Here is a 26,735-nt window from a genome sequence, read left to right on the forward strand (position 1 = left end):
TTTCTCAGGGCTTAATACGGTGCTCTGCAAACTGTAAGCATCTAATAATATCTAATATTACTGCTGCTATTATTAAAGGTGGAATCGCTTTGAAGAAACTCTGAAATGAAACCTGGTCTAGATACACGTAACGTGGGCAAGTAGGAATTAAACAGCTGTTATTAATGGAGCCAAGTCTAGGTTGGAATTTTAGCTACGGCGAAACCCTACGCTATTACTATATAACATTCGACCTTTCGATCTAAGCTTCGATCGGGAACCGAAAAATCTTTCTGTGCGAAGATGTGAATTTTTAATCGCAACCAGATCGAGATTTTTACCTCATTTTCGTTTTTTTAATTTCCTACTACCACCTGCGCCCTTCTCGACCCCACCCGAATGAATGCCGGTTTTACAGTGAGGACTCTCCAATCTAGTGCTTTTGAAGAGATTTTTTTAATATATATTTAGTTTGGGGCTATCGGAAAGCAGACTGAAAATGTAATCAAGGAATCTTGCATCTTTAAAAGATAATTACAGTTTGAAAAAAAAAAAAAAGGCCAGTTCCCCGGAGCCAAAAATGACTCTTTGCTTTCAATTATCAAGTTACTTGAGGTGAAAGTGTTATTTCTGGCCCGAACGTGCTGAAGATCGAAGAACCAGCCAGTGAGGCTGCGTCGACCAAGGGCAAAGAACGTTCTGGTAGAGAAAACACGGGAGCCTGCTGGGCAGTGTTCTTTTAATGACCGAACTGGTTTCCCTCTACAGAGCTTCTGCAAGAAAATATTTTGTTCGATATTGTGTATTCTCCTGTAGAGACCACATTTAAACACAAGATGGGAAGCGAGCTCAAATGCTATTATCATTTCAAAAACATTATAAATTATAACTGAGCGTCCGCTGGCAGCAGCGTGGCTCAGTGGAAAGAGCCTGGGCTTCGGAGTCAGAGGTCATGAGTTCAACTCCCGGCTCTGCCACTTGTCAGCTGTGTGACTGTGGGCGAGTCACTTCACTTCTCTGTGCCTCAGTTCCCTCATCTGTAAAATGGGGATTAACTGTGAGCCTCACGTGGGACGACCTGATGACCCTGTATCTACCCCAGCGCTTAGAACAGTGCTCTGCACATAGTAAGCGCTTAACAAATACCAACATTATTATTATTATTAAAACTTGGAAAAGCCGAGTCGAAAAATCCCCTTTGGTAATCTTCACTTTTATTTATTACCTGATCCCCAAATGAGACCTGCTATAGTCGGAGAAGCAGCGTGGCTCAGTGGAAAGAGCATGGGCTTTGGAGTCAGGGCTCATGAGTTCGAATCCCAGCTCTGCCACTTGTCGGCTGTGTGACTGTGGGCAAGTCACTTAACTTCTCTGTGCCTCAGTTCCCTCATCTGTAAAATGGGGATTAAGACTGTGAGCCCCACGTGGGACAACCTGATTCCCCTATGTCTACCCCAGCGCTTAGAACAGTGCTCGGCACATAGTAAGCGCTTAACAAATACCAACATTATTATTATTACATTATTATAGTTCAAACGGTGGGATGGATCCAGCTACTTTCGGAGACTCTGTGTCTCCTCCACTTCCCTGATCCTGGTCCCAAGACCGACGAAAGCCTAAACACTTTAGAAACAATGCAAGGCGTATCTTTTGGTGTGGCCAACCCGATCAACAGAGCTCTCGTTACGTGTTTGGGTCTGTGTGTGTTTCTGTAAAATCCCACCGGCTCTGGAAACCTTTTCTGATTTTACAGTGGTTCCTCGAGGGGATATACGTAGAAGAACGCCTCCACCGAATGCCCTACCACCCGGCCACATGTTTAAGGAATTAACGCCTACTTCTTTGATGCCATAATGTTACTTTCAGAAGCGCCGGGGGCCAAATTACAGTACGTTATTGTCCGGCAAAAAATAATATCCTGAAAAGACACGCACCCGATTCCAACTTGAGTTCACCAGGGAGTTCACCTTTCAACCACCCACAGCGAGAAGGTTTTCCTTGGCTACAGAGGCAAATCGGACACCTCGTTAGAAGCCGAATTCACCACGTACCCGATCGGGATTGCACAGTTCTTGCTATTTTCAGTATTTTTTGGTCCTCTGTTTGGCAGGATCTTTCCGTGCAAATCCTCCTCGGCATCGGCGATGTTTTTGGTGTTAAAAAAGAAAACTGTTCAGGTGTGAAGCCAGGATCGGGTTTGCTTTAAAAGCTAACGGCATTTTTAAAGAAAAGGTAAAATGCAATCTGTAAAAAATAGGCGCTCTCCTGCCGAGCAGGTGGTTTCGATTTCCCAGCTTCTGGGGATCGGGTAGGGTGTTTCTCAGGGAAGCTCGTCAGATGCTAAGGAGCTGAACTCGAGGAGAGACTGGTCAGTCAGTCATTCGCATTGACAGCGTGGACTGTGTGCAGTGCACTGTACTAAGCGCTTAGGAGAGTTCAATATATCAATAAACAGACACATTCCCCACTCGCCACGAGCTTACGGTCCAGAGGCAAACCGCAGGTTTTAGGGAAACAGACGAGATTTAGACTGAGCCCCATGTGGGACGGGGACTGTGTCCAACCTAACTGACCAACTCTTAGAACAATTGTTTCACACTTAGTAAGCGCTTAACAAATGCCATAAAACAATAAAACAAAACGAGATTTCCCCTTGGAATTCTGGACACATCTCGGTCAACGACAAAGCGCCTAGTCCTGGAGGTTTTAGTGGTTCTGCCACTTGTCAGCTGTGTGGCCTTGAGCAAGTCACTTCACTTCTCTGTGCCTCAGTTACCTCTAAAATGGGGATTATAATCATCATAAAAATGGTGGTATTTGTTAAGCGCTTACTATGTGCAAAGCACTATACTAAGCACTGGGGGGATACAAGGTGATCAGGTTGTCCCACATGGGGCTCACAGTCTTAATCCCCATTTTTCAGATGAGGTACCTGAGGCACAGAGAAGTGAAGCGACCCAAAATCACACAGCAGACAAGTGTTGGAGTCGGGAATAGAACCCACGTCCTTCTGACTCCTAGGCTCATGCTCTATCCACTGGGCCACCCTGCTCCTCTGTTTTAAATATTTGGTGGGAGGGTTCAAGGTGAAGAAAGGGTCATATTAATAATAGTAATTATGGTATTTGTTAAGCGCTTACTATGTGCCAGGCACTGTACTAAGCGCTGGGGTGGATATGAGCAAATCAGGTCGGTCATAGTCCCTGTCTGGCATACAGCTCACGTTGAGAGGCAGCGTGGCTCGGTGGAAAGAGCCCGGGCTTGGGAGTCAGCGGTCATGGGTTCAAATTCTAGTTCCGCCACTTGCCAGCTGTGTGACTTTGGGCAAGTCACTTCACTTCTCTGTGCCTCATTTACCTCATCTGGAAAATGGGGATTACAACTGTGTCCCACTTGGGACATGGACTATGTCCAACCTGACTGGCTTAGAACAGTGCCTGGCGCATAGGAAGTGCTATGCGTGGCTCAGTGGAAAGAGCACGGGCTTTGGAGTCAGGGCTCATGAGTTCGAATCCCAGCTCTGCCACTTGTCGGCCGTGTGACTGTGGGCAAGTCACTTAACTTCTCTGTGCCTCAGTTCCCTCATCTGTAAAAGGGGGATTAAGATTGTGAGCCCCACGTGGGACAACCTGATTCCCCATGTCTACCCCAGCGCTTAGAACAGTGCTTGGCACATAGTAAGCGCTTAACAAATACCAACATTACATTAAGTGCTTAACAAATATTCATTCATTCATTCAATAGTATTTATTGGGCACTTACTATGCGCAGGGCACTGTACTAAGCACTTGGAATGGACAAATCGGTCACAGATAGAGACAGTCTCTGCCCTTTGACGGGCTTGCAGTCTAAAATATCATTAAAAAGCCCTACCTAGCATGTCTGTGTCCTAGTAGGGTGCCTGCGCCCTAATAGGAAAGAGAGAGGCAGAAGCATCAAGGAAAAGACGGACTGAGAGGCACACCAGAATTATAATTATTGTGTGATTGGTTAAGCACGTCACTCAATCAATGGATGGTATTTATTGAGCGCTTACTCTCCGGGAACAGCTGCGGGGAGCTGTCACCGAGGCAGGACCGGGGAGAAGGACCAGGAGGGTCCGGTGGGCTGGAAGCTCGGAATCCTGGGCCCGGGACTCCCCTCAGCCGCCTTCCGCAAGGTACCGGTGGCCCAATTCCCGGCCACGGGCCTGTAGGTCTTCTTCGGTGAGGATAATAATAATAATAATAATAATAATAATAATAATAATAATGTTGGTATTTGTTAAGCGCTTACTATGTGCCGAGCACTGTTCTAAGCGCTGGGGTGGATACAGGGCAATCAGGTTGTCCCACGTGGGGCTCACAGTCTTAATCCCCATTTTACAGATGAGGGAACTGAGGCCCAGAGAAGTGAAGTGACTTGCCCACAGTCACACGGCCGACAAGTGGCAGAGCTGGGATTCGAACTCATGAGCCCTGACTCCAAAGCCCACGCTCTTACCACTGAGCCACGCCGCTTCCTTGTGCTGGCTACCCACCCTGCCATCCCGTTGCGGGCAGGAAACGTGTCTGCTAATTCTGTTGCACTGGACTCTCCCAAGCACTCAGGACAGTGCTCTGCACACAGTAAGCGCTCGGGAAATACGATCGATCGAACGTAGCCACCGCATGGCCGTGCGGGCCATCCGGAAGAGCGGTGGGGCCCACGTGAACCCGGCTGTGACTCTGGGCTTCCGGGTGGGCGCCCACATCTCCCTGCCCCGCGCCCCGCGTGGACACGTGAAGCTGGCTGCCGGGTGACACCGGGGACAAGGGTGGCCACCTTGGGGTCGACGCGGTCCGGAGCACGGGGCCGGGGAGTCGATGCCGGGGCTGCGGGCGGGTGCTCTGCGTGTTAATTGTGATTTTGGTAGGCGCTTACTACAAGGTGAGAGGAGAGGAATCTAGAGAGAGCCTCCCTCCTCTTTCCTTGGGCCTCGGTTTCCCCATGGGGAGGAGGAGGAGGAGACCCTTCCCCATGCCACGCTGCTTCCCTATTTTGCAGATGAGGATCATCCTTGTCTATCCCGCCGCTGTCCCCTCGCCCTCGTCCCGGATCGCCCTCCTTCTTCGTCTCCGACAGACAATGACTCTCCCCATCTTCAAAACCTTATTGAACATCTCCTCCAAGAGGCCTTTCTTGGCTAGCCCTGATCTGCTCCCTTTATTCATGCCCTCTCCCAGCTCCACAGCACTTATAATAATACTAATAATAATGATGGTGATGATGACGATATTTAAGCGCTCACTATGCGCCAGGCACAAAAGGTATTTGTTAAACACTTACTATGTGCCAAGGACTGTTCTAAACGCTGGTGTAGATACAACGTAATCAGGTTGTCCCACGTGGGGCTCACGGTCTTAATCCCCATTTTACAGATGAGGTAACTGAGGCACCGAGAAGTCAAGTGGCTTGTCCGAGGTCATACAGCACCCAAGTGGCGGAGCCGAAATTAGAACCCATGTCCTCTGACTCCCAAGCCTGGGTTCTTTCCACTTAGCCACGCTGCACTTACGTCTATATCCGCCGTTTATTGATTTCTATTTGTGTCTGTCTGCCCCTCTAGACTGTAAACTCACTGTGGGCAGGGAATGTGTCTATGATATTGCTGTACTGGAGTCTCCCAAGTGCTTAGTACAGTGCTCTGCACACAGAAAGCACTCAATAAATATGACCGACCCACTCTGTGGGAGGTGCAGGGGTAGATGCAATATAACCAGGTTGGACAGTCTGTCCCAGATGGGTCTTTGCAGACTGAGGGGTAGGGGGGAATACAGTGACTGAAAGCCCATTTTACAGAAGAAAAAACTGAGGGAGAGGGACATCCTGAAAGCCCAGTTTTACAGGTGAAGAAACTGAGGGAGAGGAGGTCACGGAAGCCCATTTTACAGATGAGGTAACTGAGGGAGAGGAGGTCCTGACGGCCCATTTTACAGGCAAGGTAACTGAGGGAGAGGAGGTCCTGAAGGCCCATTTTACAGGTGAGGTAACTGAGGGAGAGGAGGTCCTGAAGGCCCATTTTACAGGTGAGGTAACTGAGGGTGAGGAGGTCCCAAAAGCCCACTTTACAGATGAAGAAAGTGAGGGAGAGGAGGTCCTGACGGCCCATTTTACAGGCAAGGTAACTGAGGGAGAGGGAGGCCCCGAAAGCCCATTTTACAGGTGAGGTAACTGAGGGAGAGGAGGTTCCCGGAAGCCCATTTTTCAGGTGAGGTAGCTGAGGGAGAGGAGGTTCCCGGAAGCCCATCTTCCAGCTGAAGAAACCGAGGGCGAGGAGGCCCCGAAGGCCCAGTTTCCAGGCGAAGAAACCGAGGGCGGTCCGGGAAGGCCATTTTCCAGGTGAGGTGAGCGAGAGGCCCAGAGAAGCGAAGGGGAGCTGTCCCCGGGGAGGGAGCGGGCCCGGAACTGGACCCCACCCGCCCTCGGCCTCCCTCCTTCGGCCTCCGCCTGGTGGGCCTCCTCTTCCTCCGCCTCCTCCTCGCCCCGCCCCCCCCCCCCCGGAGTGGCCTCCATATTTTCCTCAGCCCCCCAGCCCTTCCCCTCGCCCTCCCCGCCACCGCCCCCCGGCCCTTGCGGATCGATGCCTACAGCTACCATTCTATTTATTGATAGTCAATGCCGGTTGACTTGGATTGATGTCCGATCCCCTTTCCCGCCCAACCCCAGCCTGGGAGCCCCATGTGGGCAGGGATCGTCTCTCCTCATTGCTGTGTTGTATTGTCCCCAGTGATGATGATGATGATGATGATGATGATGATGTTGGTATTTGTTAAGCGCTTACTATGTGCAGAGCACTGTTCTAAGCGCTGGGGGAGACGCAGGGGAATCAGGTTGTCCCACGTGGGGCTCACAGTCTTAGTCCCCATTTTACAGATGAGGGAACTGAGGCACCGAGAAGTTAAGTGACTTGCCCACGGTCACACAGCTGACAAGTGCTTAGTACAGTGCTCCGCACACACAGTAAGCGCTCCGTAAAGACGATTGAATGAATGAATGAATGAATGAATGAATGAATGAATGGCTGACTGAAAGACTGAGTGAATGAGTGGGTGCCTGGCTGAATGAGCGATTGACTGATTGACTGAATGAATGACTGAACGACTGACTGAATGACTGGATGATTGAATGACTGACTGAATGACTGAATGAGTGATTGATTGACTGAATGAATGACTGAACGACTGACTGAATGAATGACTGGATGATTGAATGAATGAGTGAATGACTGACTGAATGACTGAATGAGCGATTGACTGAATGACTGAACGACTGACTGAATGAATGACTGGATGATTGAATGACTGGATGATTGAATGACTGGATGATTGAATGACTGACTGAATGACTGACTGGGGGGGGGGAGGGGGAGGGAGGAGGCTGCGTCCGGGCCGAGGCGGTGGCGGCCGGGCCGGGTCCCGGAGCGGATCGCGCGGGACGGGACGGGACGGGACGGGACGGGATGGCAGGGGCCCGGCGTGTCCCGTCTTGGCCGGTCGCGGCCCGCAGCGGAGGGGAGGGAAGGGGAAGGGAGGACGAGCGGGGCTGGGGGCCGGACACCGACCTGAGACGCTGGCTCGGGTGACGCGCTGGACTATGGCCTTCATAGCGGGTGGGGGGCGCGGGCCCGTGGGTCGGCGGGGCGGCGGGGCGGCGGCGGGGCGGGGCGGCGGGGGTGCGGGCGGGTCAGCCCGCTCTGCTGCGGCCCCGCCTCCGGATCCCGCTCCGGGTCTTGGGTCGCGCCGGCCGGGCCGGGCCCCGTCCCCCCTCCCCCCCCTCCCCTCCGCGGCCTCTGCCGCCCCCTCGCGGGGACCGCCGGAACCGCCGCTCCCCACCCCGCCCCCAGCCGGCCAGCCGCTCCGTCCCATTTCTCCAGCGCTCACTCTGTGCGGAGCGCTGGGAATGGACGGATTCGCCACGGAGAGAGACCATCCCTGCCCGATGGCGGGCTCACAGTCCAATCCATCCATCCATCCATCCATCCACCCATTCATTCAGTAGTATTTCTGGAGCACTCACTCTGTGCAGAGCACTGGACTAAGCACTTAGAATGGACATTTTGGTAATGGATAGAGACCATCCCTGCCCGATGACGGGCTCACAGTCTAATCCATCCATCCATCCATCCATCCATCCATCCATCCATCCATCCATCCATCCATCCATCCATCCATCCATCCATTCATTCAATAGTATTTCTGGAGTGCTGACTCTGTGCAGAGCACTGGACTAAGCACTTAGTATGGACATTTTGGTAATGGATAGAGAGCATCCCTGCCCAATGACGGGCTCACAGTCTAATCCATCCATCCAACTATCCATCCATCCATCCATTCATTCAATAGTATTTCTGGAGCGCTGACTCTGTGCAGAGCACTGGACTAAGCGCTTAGAATGGACACTTTAGTAACGGATAGAGACCATCCCTGCCCAGTGACAGGCTCACAGTCTAATCCATCCATCCATCCATCCATCCATCCATCCAATAGTATTTCTAGAGTGCTGACTCTGTGTGGAGCACTGGACTAAGTGCTTAGAATGGACATTTTGGTAACAGATAAAGACCATCCCTGCCCAATGACGGGCTCACAGTCTAATCCATCCATCCATCCATTCTTCCATCCATTCATTCAATAGTATTTCTGGAGCACTGACTCTGTGCAGAGCACTGGACTAAGCGCTTGGAATGGACAATTCGCAATGGATAGAGATCATCCCTGCCCGATGATGGGCTCACAGTCTAATCCATCCATCCATCCATCCGTCCATCTATCCATCCATCCAACAGTATGTCTTGAACGTTAACTCTGTGCAGAGCACTGGACTAAGTGCTTGGAACAGACAATCCAGCAAGAGAGACAATCCCTGCCCAACAACGGGCTCACAGTCTAAGTGCTCTGCACATAGTAAGCGCTCAATAAATACTATTGAATGAATGAGTGAGTGAATGGAGTCCGTCCATCAATCCATCGATCCATCCATCAACCGTATTTACTGATCATTTACTACGTGCAGGGCACTTTACTATGCGCTTATGGAGAGCAACAGAGACTTAGCGGTCTCACAGCATGGCATAGCGATAGAGCTGAGGCCTGGGAGTCAGAAGGTCCTGGGTTCTAATCTGCTGGGTGACCTTGGGCAACTCCACTTCTCTGGACATCAGTGACCTCATCGGTAAAATGGATATTAAGACTGCGAGCCCCATGTGGGGCAACCTGATTACCTTGTAGAGTGCTTAGAACAGTGTTTGGCACATAGTAAGCACCGAAATACCATCATTAGTATTATTACTACGGATACAACATAGCTAAAATCTGCCCTATTCTCTCTGTCCAAACTGATATATATTATATATATATATATCCATTTATATCTCCATATATATCTCCATATATATCTCCATATATCCATCCATATATATCTGTGAGCCCATTGTTGGACAGGGATTGTCTCTATCTGTTGCCAAATTGTACATTACAAGCGTTTAGTACAGTGCTGTGCACATAGTGAGTGCTCAATAAATACGATCGAATGAATACATGAATATCTGTAATTTATTTATTGTCTCACCCTTCTAGACAGTGAGTCCATTGTTAGGCAGCTATTGTCTCTATCTGTTGCCTGAACTGTACATTCCAAGCGCTTGGTACAGTGCTCTGCACACAGTAAATGCTCAATAAATACGATTGAATGAATGAAAATACTATGCTAAGCACTTGGGAGGCACCTTGGCCTAGTGGATAGAGCTGGGATCTGGCAGTCATGGGTTCTAATCCTGACTCCGCCCCCTTGTCTGCTGTGTGACCTTGAGTAAGTCACTTCACTTCTCTGGGCCTCAGTGACCTCATCGGTAAAATGGGGATCTAGACTGTGAGCTCCACGTGGGTCAGGGCCTGTGTCCCACCCGGCTTCCAGTGCTTAGTACAGTGCCTGGCACATAGTCCGGTGCTTAACAAATATCATTATTACTATTACGACAGAATTAGCATCAGTCCATCATATTTATTGAACACCTAGAGTGTGCAGAGCACTGTACTAAGCGCTTGGGAGAATAGAACAAGAAACAGAAATTCCCTGCCCACAAGAAGCTTACAGTCTGGAGGGCGGCTGTCAGCTTATCTGCGCTTCATCCCCCACCTGTGTTAGGCGGGAGGGGAGATAAAGCAAGGATTTCCCTCAGTGAAGGTCTGTACATATATCGTGCACTTAATGTACCCACACAAAGGCTGCCTATTGTCTTGTTGCTATAAGAATATTAATGTTGGTGTTTGTTAAGCGCTTACTATGTGCAGAGCACTGTTCTAAGCGCTGGGGGAGATCATCAGGTCGTCCCACGTGAGGCTCACAGTTAATCCCCCTTTTACAGATGAGGTAAGTGAAGCGCAGAGAGGTGAAGTGACTTGCCCACAGTCACACAGCTGACAAGGGGGCAGAGCTGGGATTCGAACCCATGACCTCCGACTCCCAACCGCGGGGTCTTTCCACTGCGCCACGCTGCTTCTCCGTAGTTATCTTGGTATTTGTTAAGCACCTACTATGTGCCAAGCACTGTACTATGCGGTGGTAGATAAGATGGAATCAGATCCGACACAGCCTCTTGGGTTTCGTGGGACCCACCGTCTAAAACAGAGACAGAACAGGTATTTATTCCTTGCCATCACCTTTGATGATGATGATGGTATTTGTTGAGCGCTTCCTATGTGCCAAGCACTGTTCTAAGCGCTGGGGGAGATGCAAGGTCAGCAGGTTGTCCCATGTGAGGCTCACAGGCTTCATCCCCATTTTCCAGATGAGGTCACTGAGGCCCAGAGAAGTGACGTGACTCGCCCACAGTCACACAGCTGACGAGTGGCAGAGGCGGGATTAGAACCCACGACCTCCGACTCCCAAGCCCGGGCTCTTTCCACTGAGCCACGCTGCATCACCTCGCCTCCTGCCACCTCACCTCACTCCTCTCCTACTGCAACCCAGCCCACCCGCTTCACTCTTCTAATGCCGACCTTCTCACGGTACGTACGATTGCACGGTAGAAGCGGCGTGGCTCAGTGGAAAGAGCCCGGGCTTGGGAGTCAGAGGTCGTGGGTTCTAATCCCGACTCCTCCACTTGTCTGCTGTGGGACCTTGGGCAAGTCGCTAAACTTCTCCGGGCCTCAGTGACCTCATCTGTATAAATGGGGATTAAAAAACGTGAGCCCCACGTGGGACAATCTGATTACGCTGTATCTACCCCGGTGCTCAGAACAGTGCTCTGCACATAGGAAGCGCTTAACAAATACCATAATAATAAAGTACCTCGATCTCATCTATCGTCTCACCAGCGACCTCTCACCCCAGTCCTGTTTCGGGCCTGGGATGCCCTTCCTCTTCATATTTATTCTTTCAATTGTATTTATTGTGTGCTTACTGTGCGTAAAGCACTGTACTGAGCCCGTAGAAGAGTACAGTATAACAACAAACAGATGCATTCCCTGCCCACAACAACCTCACAGTCTACACAGGTGGAGGGGGACGAGTATTAATATAAATAAGTAATTACAGGTATGCACATAAGTGCCGTAGGGCCTTACCTTTCCCCGTTCACGCCTATCCCGCCGTCGACCCCCGGGGCCACATCCTCCGGCTGTCCCGGAACGCCCTCCCTCCTCAACTCCGCCAAACTGACTCTCTTCCCCTCTTCCAAGCCCTACTGAGAGCTCACCTCCTCCGGGAGGCCTTCCCTGACTGAGCTTCCCCTTTTCCCTCTGCTCCCTCTGCTCCCTCTCTGAATGAAAAGACACATTCCTGGCCCACAGTGAGCTTACAGCCTAGAGGGGCAGACAGACATCAATATAAATAAATGCATAAATAAACGATCAATAAATTACAGACATTGCCGTGGGGCTGCCGAAGGGGATGAATAAAGGGAGCAAGTCACATGACGTAATAGGGAGTGGGAGAAGAGGAAAGGGGGGCTTAGTCAGGGAAGGCTTCTTGGAGGAGATGGGCCTTCAATAAGGCTTTGAAAGGGGAGGAGAGAAATTGTCGGATTTGAGAAGGGCAGGACGTGGGCGAGAGGTCGGCGGCGAGATAGACGAGATGGAGGTGCAGCGAGAAGGTTGGCGTTAGAGAGCCAAGTACGTAGGATGGGTTGTAGTAGGAGAGTAGCGAGGTGAGGTAGGAGGGGGCAAGGTGATTGAGAACTTAAAAGCCGATGGTGAGGAGTTTCTGTTTGATGCCGAGGTGGAAGGGCGACGACTAGAGTTTCTTGAGGAGTGGGGAAAGCTGATCTGAACGTCTTCGCAGGAGAGTGATCCAGGCAGCAGAGTGAAGTACGGACCGGAGTGGGGAGAGAAAGGAGGCTGGGAGGCCAGCAAGGAGGCTGATACAATAACCAAGGCCGGGTAGGATAAGTGCCGGCATTAACGAGGTAACAGTTCGGATGGAGAGGAAAAGGCGGATTTTAGCGATGTTGTGAAGGTGGGACTGACAGGATTTAGCGATGGCTCCCTACAGTCAGTGATTCTTTTTCTCACCGGTGCCCGACTGTTAAAACTCTAGCTCCTAGAGAAGGGTGTCTTCAGGCGGCTTCGAGGAAGTCATCTGAAGTTTCACGTCTTCAATCCGGAACTTAAAACGTTTCCGCGGACGAACATCATTTATAAGATGTCTAAATCTACACCCGATTTCGGCCTGACGATACCACAGAGAAGCAGCGTGGCTTGAGAAGCAACGAGGCTTAGTGGAAAGAGCCCGGGCTTGGGTGGTTTCTAATCCCAGGTCCACCACTTGTCTGCTCTGTGACCTTGGGCAAGTCGCTTCACTTCTCCGGGCCTCAGTTCCCTCATCTGGAAAATGGGGATGAAGACCGCGAGCCTCACGTGGGACAACCTGATAACCGTGTACCTCCCCCAGCGCTTAGAAGGGTGCTCGGCAGATAGTAAATGTTTAACAAGAAGCAGCGTGGCTCAGTGGAAAGAGCATGGGCTTTGGAGTCAGAGGTCATGGGTTCAAATCCCGGCTCCGCCACTTGTCAGCTGTGTGACTTTGGGCAAGTCACTTAACTTCTCGGTGCCTCAGTTACCTCATCTGTAAAATGGGGATTAAGATTGTGAACCCCACGTGCGACAACTTGATTCCCCTGTGTCTACCCCAGCGCTTAGAACAGTGCTCGGCACATAGTAAGCGCTTAACAAATACCAACATTATTATTATTATTATTATTATACGTGGGTTGAATGACAGGGACGAATCGAGGATAACGCCAAGATTGTGGGCCAGTGAAACAGGAAGGAGAGTGGTGCCGTCAACAGGATGGGAAAATTGGGAGGACAGAGTTTAGGTGGGAAGATAGATTCTGATTAGAGATTCGGTTTGAGGTGAAGGGAGGACATCCATGTGGCGATGTCTTGAAGGCATGAGGAAATGCGAGACTGCAGAGAGAGAGAAGATCAAGGCTGGAGATAGAGATCTGGGGGTCGTCGGCAGAGAGGCCGTAGCTGAAGCCGTGTGAGCGAATGAGTCCTCCAAGGGAGCGGGTGGAGACGGAGAATAGGAGACCCGGAACTGCATCTTGAGGGACTCCCAGAGTTAGGGGACGGAAGGCAGGCGAGGAACCCGCTAAGGAGACTTGAGAAGGAGCATCCAGAGAGATGGGGGGAGAACCGGGAGAGGACGGGGTCAGCGAAGCCGAGGTTGGATAATGTTTGCAGGAGCGGGGGGTGATTGACAATGTCAAAGGGAGCTGAGAGGTCGAGGAGGATCAGGATGGAGTCAGAGGCCGTTGGATTCGTCCAGAAGAAGATCATAATAATGATAATGTTGGTATTTGTTAAGCGCTTACTACGTGCAGAGCACTGTTCTAAGCGCTGGGGTAGATACGGGGGAATCAGGTTGTCCCACGTGGGGCTCACGGTCTTCATCCCCATTTTACAGATGAGGGAACTGAGGCACAGAGAAGTGAAGTGACTTGCCCGCGGTCACACAGCTGACAAGTGGCCGGCATTCGAACCCATGACCTCTGACTCCAAAGCCTGGGCTCTTTCCCCTGAGCCACGCTATCACTGGTGACCTCTGAGAGGGCGGTTTCTGAGGAGTGGATGGAAGCCAGACTGGAGGGGGTCAAAGAGAGGATTGGAGGACAGGAATTTGAGAGAGCAGGTGTCTGCTATGTGACCTTGGCAAGTTACTTCACTTCTCCGTGTCTCGGTTATCTCGCCTGTAAAAGGGAGATTAATATGGTTGGTATTTGTTAAGCGCTCACTATGTGCCGAGCACTGTTCTAAGCGCTGGGGGAGATACAGGGTCATCAGGCGGTCCCACGTGAGGCTCACTGTCTTCATCCCCGTTTTGCAGATGAGGTAACTGAGGCCCAGAGAAGCGAAGCGACTTGCCCACAGTCCCACGGACGACAAGTGGCCGAGCCGGGATTCGAACCCTTGACCTCTGACTCCCAAGCCCGGGCTCTTTCCACAGAGCCACGCAGCTTCCCCACGTGGGACAGGGACTATGTCCAACCCGACTGCTTGTATTCATCCCAGCGCTTAGTACGGGGCCTTGCATATAGTAAGCACCTAACAGATAGCACAATTATTATTATTAGCGAGTGGGCATCCCATCCCCGGCATGAAATACCCTGAGGCTTGACCAGGTTTTACCTTGCAGGTGCACCCATGGATTACGGCTACCCGTTCGATCAATCAGTGGTATTTTTTCGATTGTGATTCCTGTGTGCAGAGCACTATACTAAGCACTGGGGAGACTACACTATGACAGAGTCGGGAGACTCATTCCCCGGCCACAAGGAGCTTACAGGCTAAATAAAGGAGGAGACGGAGGAGAGACATAGAAGCGGCGTGGCTCAGTGGAAAGAGCCCGGGCTTTGGAGTCAGAGGTCATGGGTTCGAATCCCGGCCACTTGTCAGCTGTGTGACTGTGGGCAAGTCACTTCACTTCTCTGTGCTTCAGTTACCTCCGCTGGAAAATGGGGATTAAGACTGTGAGCCCCACGTGGGACCACCTGATTCCCTTGTGTCCACCCCAGCGCTTAGAACAGTGCTCTGCACATGGTAAGCGCTTAACAAATACCAACATTATTATTATTATTATTATTAAGTCTGCCAGCTGACAAGGGCCGCGGAGCAGAGGTGGATGGCAGGGCGGGGTGAGGAAGAGAGGTCGTGGAGGAGGCCCTTGCTTCCTCAGATTTTTCAGCAGAAATGACGGACATGCGGGTTAATCGGGTGGCCAGGCTCTCAAACCTGAGATAAGATTTATAATAATACCCGGCTTTTTAATTTTTTCAAAGCACTCACACTTCAAACATCACCCCCGAACGCGAAGTAGCCAAACACGGGTATCCCTACCAGAAGCGGCGTGGCGGAGTGGAGAGAGCCCGGGAGTTAGAAGGCGATGGGTTCTAATCCCGCCTCTGCCGCTCGTCTGCTGTGCGACCTTGGGTAAGTCACTTCACCTCTCTGTGCCTCAGTTACCTCATCTGGAAAATGCGGATTGTGACTGTGAGCCCCAGGCGGGACGGGGACTGTGTCCAACCCGATTACCTTGTAATAATAATAATAATGTTGGTATTTGTGCAGAGCACTGTTCTAAGCGCCGGGGTAGATACAGGGTAATCAGGTTGTCCCATGTGAGGCTCACAGTTAATTCCCATTTTACAGATGAGGTCACTGAGGCCCAGAGAAGTGAAGTGACTCGCCCACAGTCACACAGCTGGCAAGTGGCAGAGCCGCGAGTCGAACTCATGACCTCTGACTCCGAAGCCCAGGTTCTTTCCACTGAGCCACGCTACACCAGCGTTTAGTTCAGCGCCTGGCACATAGTAAGTGCTTAACAGATGCCATTATTATTATTATTATTACAGCGTTTAGTACAATTTAGTAAAGCACGGCGTAATAAGATCCTTTTTCTGTCCCCGGAGGGCATTCGATCCAATTAACACCCACCGTCCACTCAGGGCAGACAGGGCTGCTATGATTCCTACATCGGAATCGGCGGATTCGGACACCGGAGGGCCGGACGGGGCCGACGTGGAACGTATAAACAAGTCTACGGCCATCGTAGGGTAAGCAATTTAATGAAACTCCAAGTGAATTCCCCAAAGAAAGGCCTCCGAGCCACCCACGACGGACGGAGAGACGACGTCCATCTTGGGAGTCGAAAGGGCGGGCCTTGGCCCGGCCAATCTCCGGAGGGAAGAGCGGAGACCGCCCCCAGATCTCGGCCGGTCTCGGCCTTCGTGATTTCACCGGAGAGTCACGTTCTGTTTTCACACCGGCTTATTAAATAAATCGTTTCCGTCGGCTCACAAGCCCCGCCTGGGGAGCCGGGATTTCCGGAGTCCGGGGGAGGTTATTCTGCCGGGCCGGGCCCGCCAGTCCATGATTTCAGAAGGTTGAAGATCCTAGTGGTATATGGCACAAAGTTTTCTCTGTAAGTGAAAGTCGTTTCCACGTGAAATCCTTTCCTGGGACTGGGCATTTCGGCCGGGTGTTCTTCTCTTTGCTCCTCTCTGTCGTCTGGCGGAGAGAAGAAGGGCAAGTGATGAGTCTGGAGATCTGAATCACCGTGAACGCTTGGTTTAGTGCCAACTGGCACATCAGCAGGCGTAGGACCCATCGGTCAATCAATCGTATTTACTGAGCGCTTCCTACGCGCACAGCATTGTACTAAGTGCTTTGGAGAGTACGCTATAACGGAGTTGGTAGATTGAAGCCAATAATAATAATAATAATAATAATGTTGGTATTTGTTAAGCGCTTACTATGTGCAGAGCACTGGGGGAGATACAGGGTCATCAGGTTGTCCCACGTGAGGCTCAGTCTTAATCCTCATTTTACATATGAGGGAACTGAGGCACAGAGAAGTGAAGTGACTCGCCCACAGTCATACAGCCGACAAGTGGCAGAGCTGGGATTCGAACTCATGAGCCCTGACTCCAAAGCCCGTGCTCTTTCCACTGAGCCACGCTATCTACTAAGTGATGGGGTAGATATAAAATAATCGGATTGGACACACATCCCACATAGGGCTCGCAGTCTGAATCCCCATTTTACAGATGAGGTCACTGAGGCCCAGAAAAGTAAAAGCTCAAGGTCACGGAGCAGCAGCGTGGCCTAATGGCAAGAGGCCGGGTTTGGGAGTCAGAGGTCGTGGGTTTTAATCCCGGCTCCGCCACTTGTCTGCCGTGTGACCCGGGGCAAGTCGCTTCGCTTCTCAGGGCCCCAGTTCCCTCATCTGTAAAATGGGGATTAAGACTGTGAGCCCCACGTGGGACAACCTACCTTGCACCTACCCCAGCGCTTAGAACAGTGCCTGGCGCATAATAAGCGCTTAACAAATACCATCATTATTATTTTTATTATGCACTTACGATCTTCAGCCTCGACAGAGTGCAGCACCTAGTAAGCACCTAACAAATACCAGAATTATTATAGTTTTCTTTCCAGCTCAGCCCGTGGGCACAGCACTGCCAAGGAGCATCACTGAGAGGTGCCCGGGCCGCGGTCCTCGCTTCGGGTCCCTCGGGTGGCCTTTGGGAAGTTGTTTTTTCTGTATTTTACCGGCCCTGTGAGCCGGGGCAGGACCCGGGGGGAGCCCCAGGCCAAGGGGGACCGGGACCGTTCGTTCCTTCATTCGGTTATAGTTATTGAGTCCTCACCGTGTGCATTTTTTGTGAATATCGTGGACTGCCCGAAAAACAAACGAATGGATCTGGGAGCAGATATTAAGCCAGGGTGGTCTTCGGAAGGCCACACCGCTCCACTTAGACGAGCGTATTTTGGACGCCTCAACAGGAGGACTCATTCTGGACTTTTCCCTGGGTGAGGCAGGGCCTGACCAGCTTACGGAGAAGCGGCGTGGCTCAGTGGCAAGAGCCCGGGCTTGGGAGTCGGAGGCCGTGGGTTCGGATCCCGGCTCTGCCGCTCGTCGGCTGTGTGACTCTGGGCAAGTCACTTCACTTCTCTGGGCTTCAGTGACCTCCTCTGTAAAATGGGGATGGAGACCGTGAGCCTCATGTGGGACGACCTGATTCCCCTGTATCTCCCCCAGCGCTTAGAACAGTGCTCGGCACATAGTAAGCGCTTAACAAATACCAACATTATTATTAAGTGAAGCAGCGTGGCTCGGTGGAAAGAGCCCGGGCTTGGGAGGCAGAGGTCATGGGTTCGAATCCCGCCTCTGCCACTTGTCTGCTGTGTGACCTAGGGCAAGTCACTTATTCATTCCATCGTACTGATTGAGCGCTCACAGTGTGCAGAGCACTGTACTAAGCGCTTGGAAAGTACAACTGGGTAACAGAGAAAGACCATCCCTGCCCAACAAGGGGCTCACAGTCTACAAGGGGGAGACAGACAGCAAAACGAAAGAAGTAATCAGGCATCAATACCATCGAAACAGATTGTCCTCTCATTCATTCAATCCGTATTTCTTGAGTGCTGACCGCGTGCAGAGCACTGTTGGGAGAGGACAATGTATTTTGATGGTATTGATGCCTGTCTGCTTGTTTGGTTCTGTGCTCTGTGCAGTCAGCACAAAACAAAAACTTCTCACTCTAGGCTTCGAGGCTCTCCGTCACCTTGCCCCTTCCTACCTCTCCTCCCTTCTCTCTTTCTACCGCCCACCCCGCACGCTCCGCTCCTCCGCCGCCCACCTCCTCGCCGTCCCTCGGTCTCGCCCATCCCGCCGTCGACCCCCCGGCCGCGTCCTCCCGTGGTCCTGCGACGCCCTCCCTCCTCACCTCCGCCAAACTCATTCTCTTCCCCTCTTCAGAACCCTACTTACAGCTCGCCTCCTCCGAGAGGCCTTCCCAGACTGAGCTCCCCCTTTTTTCTCTGCTCCCTCTGCTTCCCCTCTACCCCCTCTTCACCTCCCTTCAGCTAAGCCCTCTTCTCCCCCCTTTCCCTCTCCTCCTCCCCCTCTCCCTTCAGCCCTGTACTCGTCCGCTCGACTGTCTATATCTTCATCACCCTATTTATTTTGTTTAATGAGATGTCCATCACCCTGATTCTATTTAGTTGCCATTGTTTTTAGGAGATGTTCTTCCCCTCGACTCTATTTATTGCTATTGTTCTTGTCTGTCCCTCTCCCCCGATTAGACTGTGAGCCCGTCAGTGGGCAGGGACCGTCTCTATCTGTTGTCGATTGGTCCATTCCAAGCGCTTAGCACAGTGCTCTGCACATAGTAAGCGCTCAATAAATACTACTGAATGAGTGAATGAGGCTGCTGCTGATGCTGCTGATGCCGGCTCCCTCCACCTCCTTGCTGAGCTGGCTGCCTCCCTGATTCTGAATGCTATTGATTGATTGATTGATGATTGATTGATGGATTGGGGCCCCTCCTTCCCTCCCAGTACCTGGCCCGTCCCCCTGGGGTTGGGGTGGGGGTGGTGGCCGCATCCAGTGGTAGACGAGGGCGGAGGCCAGGGTGGTCCAGGCCCCCAAGGCGTAGAGCAAGGACATGCGCTTGTACCAGCGAACGGCCGTCGCCGCCTCCATCACCTGCCCGGCCCGCGGGGCACTCTGGGACTTGTAGTCCAGACCCTAGATCTCCCTCCGCTTCTCCGCCCACCTCCGCGGGGCACCCTGGGACTTGTAGTCCAGCCCCCCCCGTAGCGCCTTCCGGTTCCCCCCCGCGAGGCACCCTGGGACTTGTAGTCCAGCCCCCTCCTGGTCCCCACCGCGAGGCACCCTGGGAGTTGTAGTCCAGCCCCCCGTAGCGCCTTCCGGTCCCCCCGCGAGGCACCCTGGGACTTGTAGTCCAGTCCCCACCGCGAGGCACCCTGGGAGTTGTAGTCCAGCCCCCCGTAGCGCCTTCCGGTCCCGCCCGCGCGGGGCACCCTGGGACTTGTAGTCCGCCCCCGGTGGCCCGCGCCGCGGTGCACGCTGGGGCTTGTAGTCCACCGCACCTTGCCTCTCCTTCCCTCCACCCTCGTCCCCGGCCTTTGCATAAAAATAATAATAATGTTGGTATTTGTTAAGCGCTTACTATGTGCTGAGCACTGTTCTAAGCGCTAGGGGAGATACAGGGGAATCAGGTTGTCCCTCGTGAGGCTCACAGTCTTCATCCCCATTTTACAGATGAGGGAACTGAGGCACAGAAAATAATAATAATAATGTTGGTATTTGTGAAGCGCTTACTATGTGCAGAGCACTGTTCTAAGCACTGGGGGAGATACAGGGTCATCAGGTGGTCCCACGTGAGAGTCTTCATCCCCATTTTACAGATGAGGGAACTGAGGCCCAGAGAAGTGACTTGCCCAGAGTCACCCAGCTGACAAGGGGCAGGGCTGGGATTCGAACCCGTGACCTCTGACTCCCAAGCCCAGGCTCTTTCCACTGAGCCACACTGCTTCTCTACATAATGGGAGTAGTAAAGGCTCCTTTGGAGAAGCTGCATGGTTTGGTGGAAAGGGCAGGGGCTTGGGAGTCAAGAGGTCGTGGGTTCTAATCCCCCGCTCTGCCCCTTGTCAGCTGGGTGACCTTGGGCAAGTCACTTCACTGCTCGGGGCCTCAGTGACCTCTTTGCCAAAATGGAGATTAGGCCTGTAAATCCCACAGTACAACCTGATGATTTCTTGGCAGCACGGCTCCGGGGAAAGAGTCCAGGCTTGGGAGCCAGAGGTCATGGGTTCTAATCCTGGCTCTGCCACTTGTCAGCTGTGTTGACTGTGGGCAAGTCACTTCACTTCTCTGGGCCTCAGTGACCTCATCTGCAAAACGGGGATGAAGACTGTGAGCCTCACGTGGGACCACCTGATGACCCTGTATCTCCCCCAGCGCTTAGAACAGTGCTCGGCACATAGTAAGCGCTTAACAAATACCAACATCATTATTAAAATGGGGATTAAGACTATGAGCCCCACGTGGGACAACCCGATCACCCTGTATCTCCCCCAGCACTCAGAACAGTGCTCGGCACATAGTAAGCGCTTAACAAATACCCACATTATTATTATAAGCACTTAAATACCGTAATTACCATTATTATTCTCCCAGATCTTCCACCGCACAGGGCCACAACTGCACGCCGACTCCATTTTCTACTCTGGGTGGCTCAGTCGCTGAGGCCAGTGACTCACTGATCATGATCAATGATCATCGTCTCATGTCCAGGGCCAGTTGGGGCCATCCTCCCTGTCCCCCCCGACTCACCGGGAAAGGGAGAGGAGTCAGCTTCCTTCTGGCACCCCAATGCCGCTTTAGCACCATTCCACATCCCTCATCCCCTTTCCCCTTCATTCAAAGCCCATATCATCCACCTCTAACACTCCAGATTGAGAAGCAGCATGACACAGTGGACAGAACCCAGGCCTGGGAGTCAAGAAGGAGCTGGGTTCTCATCCCGGCTCCGCCACTTGTCTGTGTGACCTTGGGCAAGTCACTTCATGTCTCTCTGCCTCAGTCACCTCATCTGTAAGATGGGGATTAAGGCTGGGACTGTGAATGGGGATTAAGACTGTGAGCCCCACATGGGACAACCTGATTAGCTTGTACCTACCCAAGCGCTTAGAACAGTGCTCAGCACATAGTAAGCGCTTAACAAATCATCATTTTTTACTACAGATACAACATGGCTAAAATCTGTCCTTTCCTCTCTGTCCAAACTGCTATATATGTATACATCTGTATATATCTGTAATTTATCTACCTATTTATATTAACGTCTGTCTCCCCCTCTAGACTCTGAGTTCGTTGTGGGCAGGAATGTGCCTAATGTGTAATAATAATGATGACATTTAAGTGTTTACTATGTGCCACGCACTGTACTAAGCACTGCATTGGGAACAAGCAAATTGAGTTGGACAATCCCTGCCCTATGTGGGTTTACAGTTCCAATCCCCATTTTACGGAGGAGACCCAGAGAAGAAGTGAGTTGCCCCAGGTCACACAGCAGACAAATGGTGGAGCTGGGATTGGAACCTGTGACCGTCTAACTTCTAGGCCCGTATTCTCCCAAGCACTCAGTGCAGTGTTTTGCATGCAGTAAGCACTCAATAAATACGACTGAATGCATGAATGAATGCATCAATGAATACTATTGAATTGAATGAATGAATGCTATCACGCCAAGCCTATCCCACCTGTGATCATCTACTGAATGAGCCTTCTTGCTGATCTCCCAGTCTCTTGTGGAGGTCCCTCAAGGTTCAGGTCTAAGTCCCCTTCTCTTCTCCATCTACACCCACTCCCTTGGAGAAATCATTCGCTCCCATGGCTTTAACTACCACCTCTTCGCAGATGACCTCGTCCAGCTGAAGTTCATCCTTATGTGCTTAACTCTGCCCCACCCTCCGCCAGGTAACCTTATTTCTCCATCCTTGTTGATTCCCGGGCCCAGTGCCCTGGCCAGTTGCTTCAGATATTTAACTTCCTCCTCAGACCCACTATGTGCCCCTGACCCCATCTCTTGCCCCTAATTAGCTGGCCGCATACTTTACGGAGAAACCATCAGATGTGATCTTCCTAATCGCCCCTGTGCCCTTCTTTGACTCTTCCACCTCTCTCAGCCGTTTCTCAAGAGCTCTCCTGCCTTTCAAAATCTATCCCCTCCACCTGCTCATAATAATAATGTTGGTATTTGTTCAGCGCTTACTCTGTGCAGAGCACTGTTCTAAGCGCTGGGGTAGACATAGGGGAATCAGGTTGTCCCACGTGAGGCTCACAGTCTTCATCCCCATTTTCCAGATGAGGTAACTGAGACCCAGAGAAGTTAAGTGACTTGCCCACGGTCACACAGCTGACAGGTGGCAGAGCTGGGATACGAACCCATGAACTCTGATTCCCAAACCTGTGCTCTTTCCACTGAGCCTCGCTGCTTCTCCATCAGACCCCATCACTTCGCACCTTATCAAAACACTTGCCCCCTCCCTTCCCTCCCTGATCTTCAACCGTTCATTCTCCAATGGCTTCTTCCCCACTGCTTTCAAACACATCCATGACTCCCCTTATCCTCAAAAAACCCTCCTTCGATGCAACGGCTCCCTTCAGTTATCGCCCCATCTCCCTCCTGCCGTTTCTCTCCAAACTCCAAACGAGTTGTCTAGACCCGTTGCCCCGAGTTCCTCTCCTCCAATTCTCTCCTTGACCTCCTCCAATCTGGCTTCCATCCCCTTCACTCCACAGAAACCGCTCTCTCAGAAGTCCCCAGTGATCTCCTCCTTGCCAAATCCAACGGCCTCTACTCCATCCTAATCCTCCTCGACTTCTCTTCGAATCCCGGCTCGGCCACTTGTCAGCTGGGTGACTTTGGGCAAGTCACTTAACTTCTCGGTGTCTCAGTTACCTCATCTGTAAAATGTGGATTAAGATTGTGAGCCCCAAGTGGGACAACCTGATTCCCCTGTGTCTACCCCAGCGCTTAGAACAGTGCTCGGCACATAGTAAGCGCTTAACAAATACCAACATTATTATTATTATTATTATTATTCTCAGCTGCCTTCGACACGTTCGACCACTCCCTTCTCCTGCAAACATGATCCATCCTTGGCTTCACTGACACGGTCCTCTCCTGGTTCTCCTCCTCTCTCTCTGGTCGCTATTTTCAGTCTCTTTTGCGGGCTCCTCCTCTGCCTCCCATCCCCTAACTGTGGGGTCCCTCAGGGTCCCCCTGGGTCCCCCTCTTTTCTCCATCTACACTCACTCCCCTGGAAAACTCACTCGCTCACACAGCTTCAACTACCACCTCTATGCTGAAGACACTCAAATCTACACCTCCAGCCCTGATCTCTCCCTCTGTGGTCTCACATCTCCTCCCGCCTCCAAGATAACCTCCCTCCCGTCACCTCAAACTTAATATGGCCAAAACAGAACTTATCTTCCCACCTAAACTCTGTCCTCCCCCCAACTTTCCCATCACTGCTGACGGCACCACTTGTCCTTCCTGTCTCTCAAGCCCATAACCTTTGCATTTACCTCGACTCCTCTCTCTCGTTCAACGCACGTATTCAAGCCATCACTAAACCCTCTCAGTTCCACCTTCACAATATCGCTAAAATTTGCCCCTTCCTTTCAATCCAAACTACCACAAGCACTTGTCCTATCCCACCTTGATTATTATATCAGCCTCCTTGCTAACCTCTCTCTCCCCACTCCAGCCTGTACTGCTGCCTGTCTGCATCATTTTCCTTCAAGAACCTTCAAACCGCGTTTCCCCACTCCTCAGAAACCTCCAGTGGTTGCCCATCCACCTCTGCATCAAACAAAAACTCCTCACCTTTGGCTTTAAAGCACTCAATCACTTTGCCCCCTCCTACCTCACCTCGCTACTCTCCTATTACGACCCAGCCCACACGCTTCGTTCCTCTATTAACCTTCTCACTCTAACTCGATCTCATCTATCTCACCGACGACCTCTCGCTCATATCCCACCTCTGGCCTGGAATGCCCCTCTCACCTCATGTCGGACAGATAATTACTCTCCCCCACTTCAAAGCCTTACTGAAGGCACATCTCCTCCAAGCAGCCTTTCCTAAGATCTCCTCTTCTCCCACTCCCTTCTGCATCCTCCTGCTTTGCTCCTTTCATTCATCCTCCCTCTCAAGCTCAGAGTCTCAATCCCCATTTCACAGATGAGGTAAATGAGGCCCAGAGAAGCAAAGTGACTTGCCCAGGGTCACACAGCAGACGAGCGGTGGAGCCAGGGACAGGCTTTTCCAGACTAAGCCCCGCTTTTCCTCTGCTCCCCTCCCCATCGCCCCGACTCGCTCCCTTTGCTCTATCCCCCAAGCCCCACAGCACTTGTGTATACATGTACATATTTATAATTATAATTCTATTTATTTTTATTAATGATGTGTATATATCTATAATTCTATTTATCATGATGCTACTGATGCCTGTTTACTTGTTTTGATGTCTGTCCCACCCCCCTACCCCAGACTGTGAGCCCTTCGTGGGCAGGGATTGTCTCTATTTGCTGCTGAATTGTACTTCTCAAGCGCTCAGTACAGTGCTTTGCACACAGTAAGCGCTCAATAAATACGATTGAATGAATGACCCTCTGACTCCCGGGCCCGTGCTCTATCCACTACGCCACGATGAACATGAAATCAAAATCTGGTGTCGAGCTCTAGGAGGCACGTCGGAAATTCACCTGGTCAGAAGGCACCCAGCCACGAAGATTGTGAAGCGCTTGCTCTCGTTAGTGCTCTCCTCATCCAGCTTTATTTTTTTCCTAAGCAATATTCCCTTCACTTGGGGAAGAGCTGCCAAGAGAGGTCAGGTCTGTTTTACGAGAGTTTAGAGAAAGGAAGCACATGACGATCTGTGAGGGCCGAGGCTCCCACCCTCCAGGGCTGGTGCACGGAAGAAACAGGAGACAGGACAGTCAAAGAGGGACACGAATAAATTAAAATCTAAAAGGATGACAGACTCCCCTTGGGTATTAGTTGAACGGGTTAGTTTCAAAGGCTGCAGGAAGGAGAAAGGGAATGTCCTGCGTCTTGAAATGGGCTGGCGGCACGCGTCTTCGGTCGCGGTCCTAGGACGCGCTGGACACGGCCAGTTTTTTCAAGTGATCCATGAAGACCTGCAGGCTGACGTCGTCTGTTAGGATGGGCGCTCCAGATTCCTGCGTGATTGAGACAAAACCATCCTTTATTCCCTAAAGAAGGTGAGAAATCAGGAGGTGGCCTGGGGCAGAGGGGTAAGTAATGTAGGCTCTTACTGCGGGCCAAGCGGGGAACTAAGCACTGGGGAAGATGGGGAAGATGGGTTGGACACCCTCCCTGTCTCATACACTAGGTCATGCTACTACTCTAAGGGCCTCTAAGGACCTCCCAGTCTAAAGAAAGCAAGATCAAGTACCAAATCCCTCATTTTCACAGATCAGGAAACCTGAGGCACAGAGAACTGAGTGACTGGCCCTAGGTTTTGCAGAAGGCTGAGCCCAGATTAGAACCCAAGTCCGCCGACCCCCAGACCCATGTTATCTCCACTAGGCCAAGCTGCCTCTCGGATTCAAATCCAATCACGTGAATGGGGATCTTGGAAAAATGCCCCCAACCCTCGTCTCCCTCTTTCTGAGCTAGACCAGGACAACTGAGATCATAAAGTCAACAGCAACGCTCTTCTCGCCAGATCACCGGTCAAGCCAGCCCAGGGTCCACAGTAACAAAGCAGCAGCGTGGAAAAGCAGCGTGGCTCAGTGGAAAGAGCCCGGGCTTAGGAGTCAGAGGTCATGGGTTCTAATCCCAGCTCCTCCACCTGTCAGCTGTGTGACTTTGGGCAAGTCACTTCACTTCTCGGTGCCTCAGTTCCCTCATCTGTAAAATGGGGATGAAGACTGAGAGCCTCACGTGGGACAATCTGACTACCCTGTATCTACCCGGCGCGTAGAACAGTGCTCGGCACATAGTAAGCGCTTAACAAGTACCGACATTATTTAAGGATGTTTTGGGGAACAGCATGTTTCCTTCCTGCACAGCCAACAGCTAGGCGAGCCCCAACACGATTCCAAGGTCATCTGCGCGATGAACGCCGAAAAAAAAAGGCACCGATTCTAAACAAGCAATTGCTCTTGACTGTAAAATATGGATTACACTTTCCTTTCTTCCTGCTGGTAACACAGGCAAAGAAGACAGCCCTACCTAATAATAATAATAATGATATTTGTTAAGGCCTTACTATGTGCTCAGCACTGTTCTAAGCGCTGGGGTAGATACAAGGTAATCAGATCGCCCCATGTGGGGCTTAGGAAGATCATGATGATTACTGTGGTTTATGTTCACCACTTACTATGCACC

The 26,735-nt window shown here is 51.5% G+C and overlaps 3 protein-coding genes across 3 annotated transcripts in view; all 3 read right to left on the reverse strand.

The window, feature by feature from the left end:
• Positions 1 to 7,662, reverse strand: part of DTD1 (D-aminoacyl-tRNA deacylase 1) — a 121,902-nt gene extending 114,240 nt beyond the window's left edge. Inside the window, exon 1 of the mRNA XM_029076024.2 lies at positions 7,562 to 7,662. Within this exon, the coding sequence (XP_028931857.1) occupies positions 7,562 to 7,604 (43 nt within the window). The 5' untranslated portion in view covers positions 7,605 to 7,662. The remainder of the gene's footprint in view (positions 1 to 7,561) is intronic.
• Positions 7,663 to 16,045: 8,383 nt separating this feature from the next.
• On the reverse strand, positions 16,046 to 19,515 carry SMIM26 (small integral membrane protein 26). The gene is made up of 2 exons (XM_029067887.2): positions 19,347 to 19,515; positions 16,046 to 16,508 (listed from the first exon to the last, which is right to left on the reverse strand). Exons 1-2 carry the CDS (start codon positions 19,486 to 19,488, stop codon positions 16,342 to 16,344), a joined length of 309 nt encoding a protein of 102 aa, XP_028923720.1. The 5' UTR covers positions 19,489 to 19,515; the 3' UTR covers positions 16,046 to 16,341.
• Positions 19,516 to 25,127: 5,612 nt separating this feature from the next.
• SEC23B (SEC23 homolog B, COPII coat complex component) overlaps positions 25,128 to 26,735 on the reverse strand; it is a 40,353-nt gene continuing 38,745 nt past the window's right edge. Inside the window, exon 20 of the mRNA XM_029067742.2 lies at positions 25,128 to 25,561. Within this exon, the coding sequence (XP_028923575.1) occupies positions 25,472 to 25,561 (90 nt within the window). The 3' untranslated portion in view covers positions 25,128 to 25,471. The remainder of the gene's footprint in view (positions 25,562 to 26,735) is intronic.

Source organism: Ornithorhynchus anatinus, chromosome 1 (genome assembly GCF_004115215.2).
Source record: "Ornithorhynchus anatinus isolate Pmale09 chromosome 1, mOrnAna1.pri.v4, whole genome shotgun sequence".
Classification (NCBI taxonomy): Eukaryota; Metazoa; Chordata; class Mammalia; order Monotremata; family Ornithorhynchidae; genus Ornithorhynchus; species Ornithorhynchus anatinus.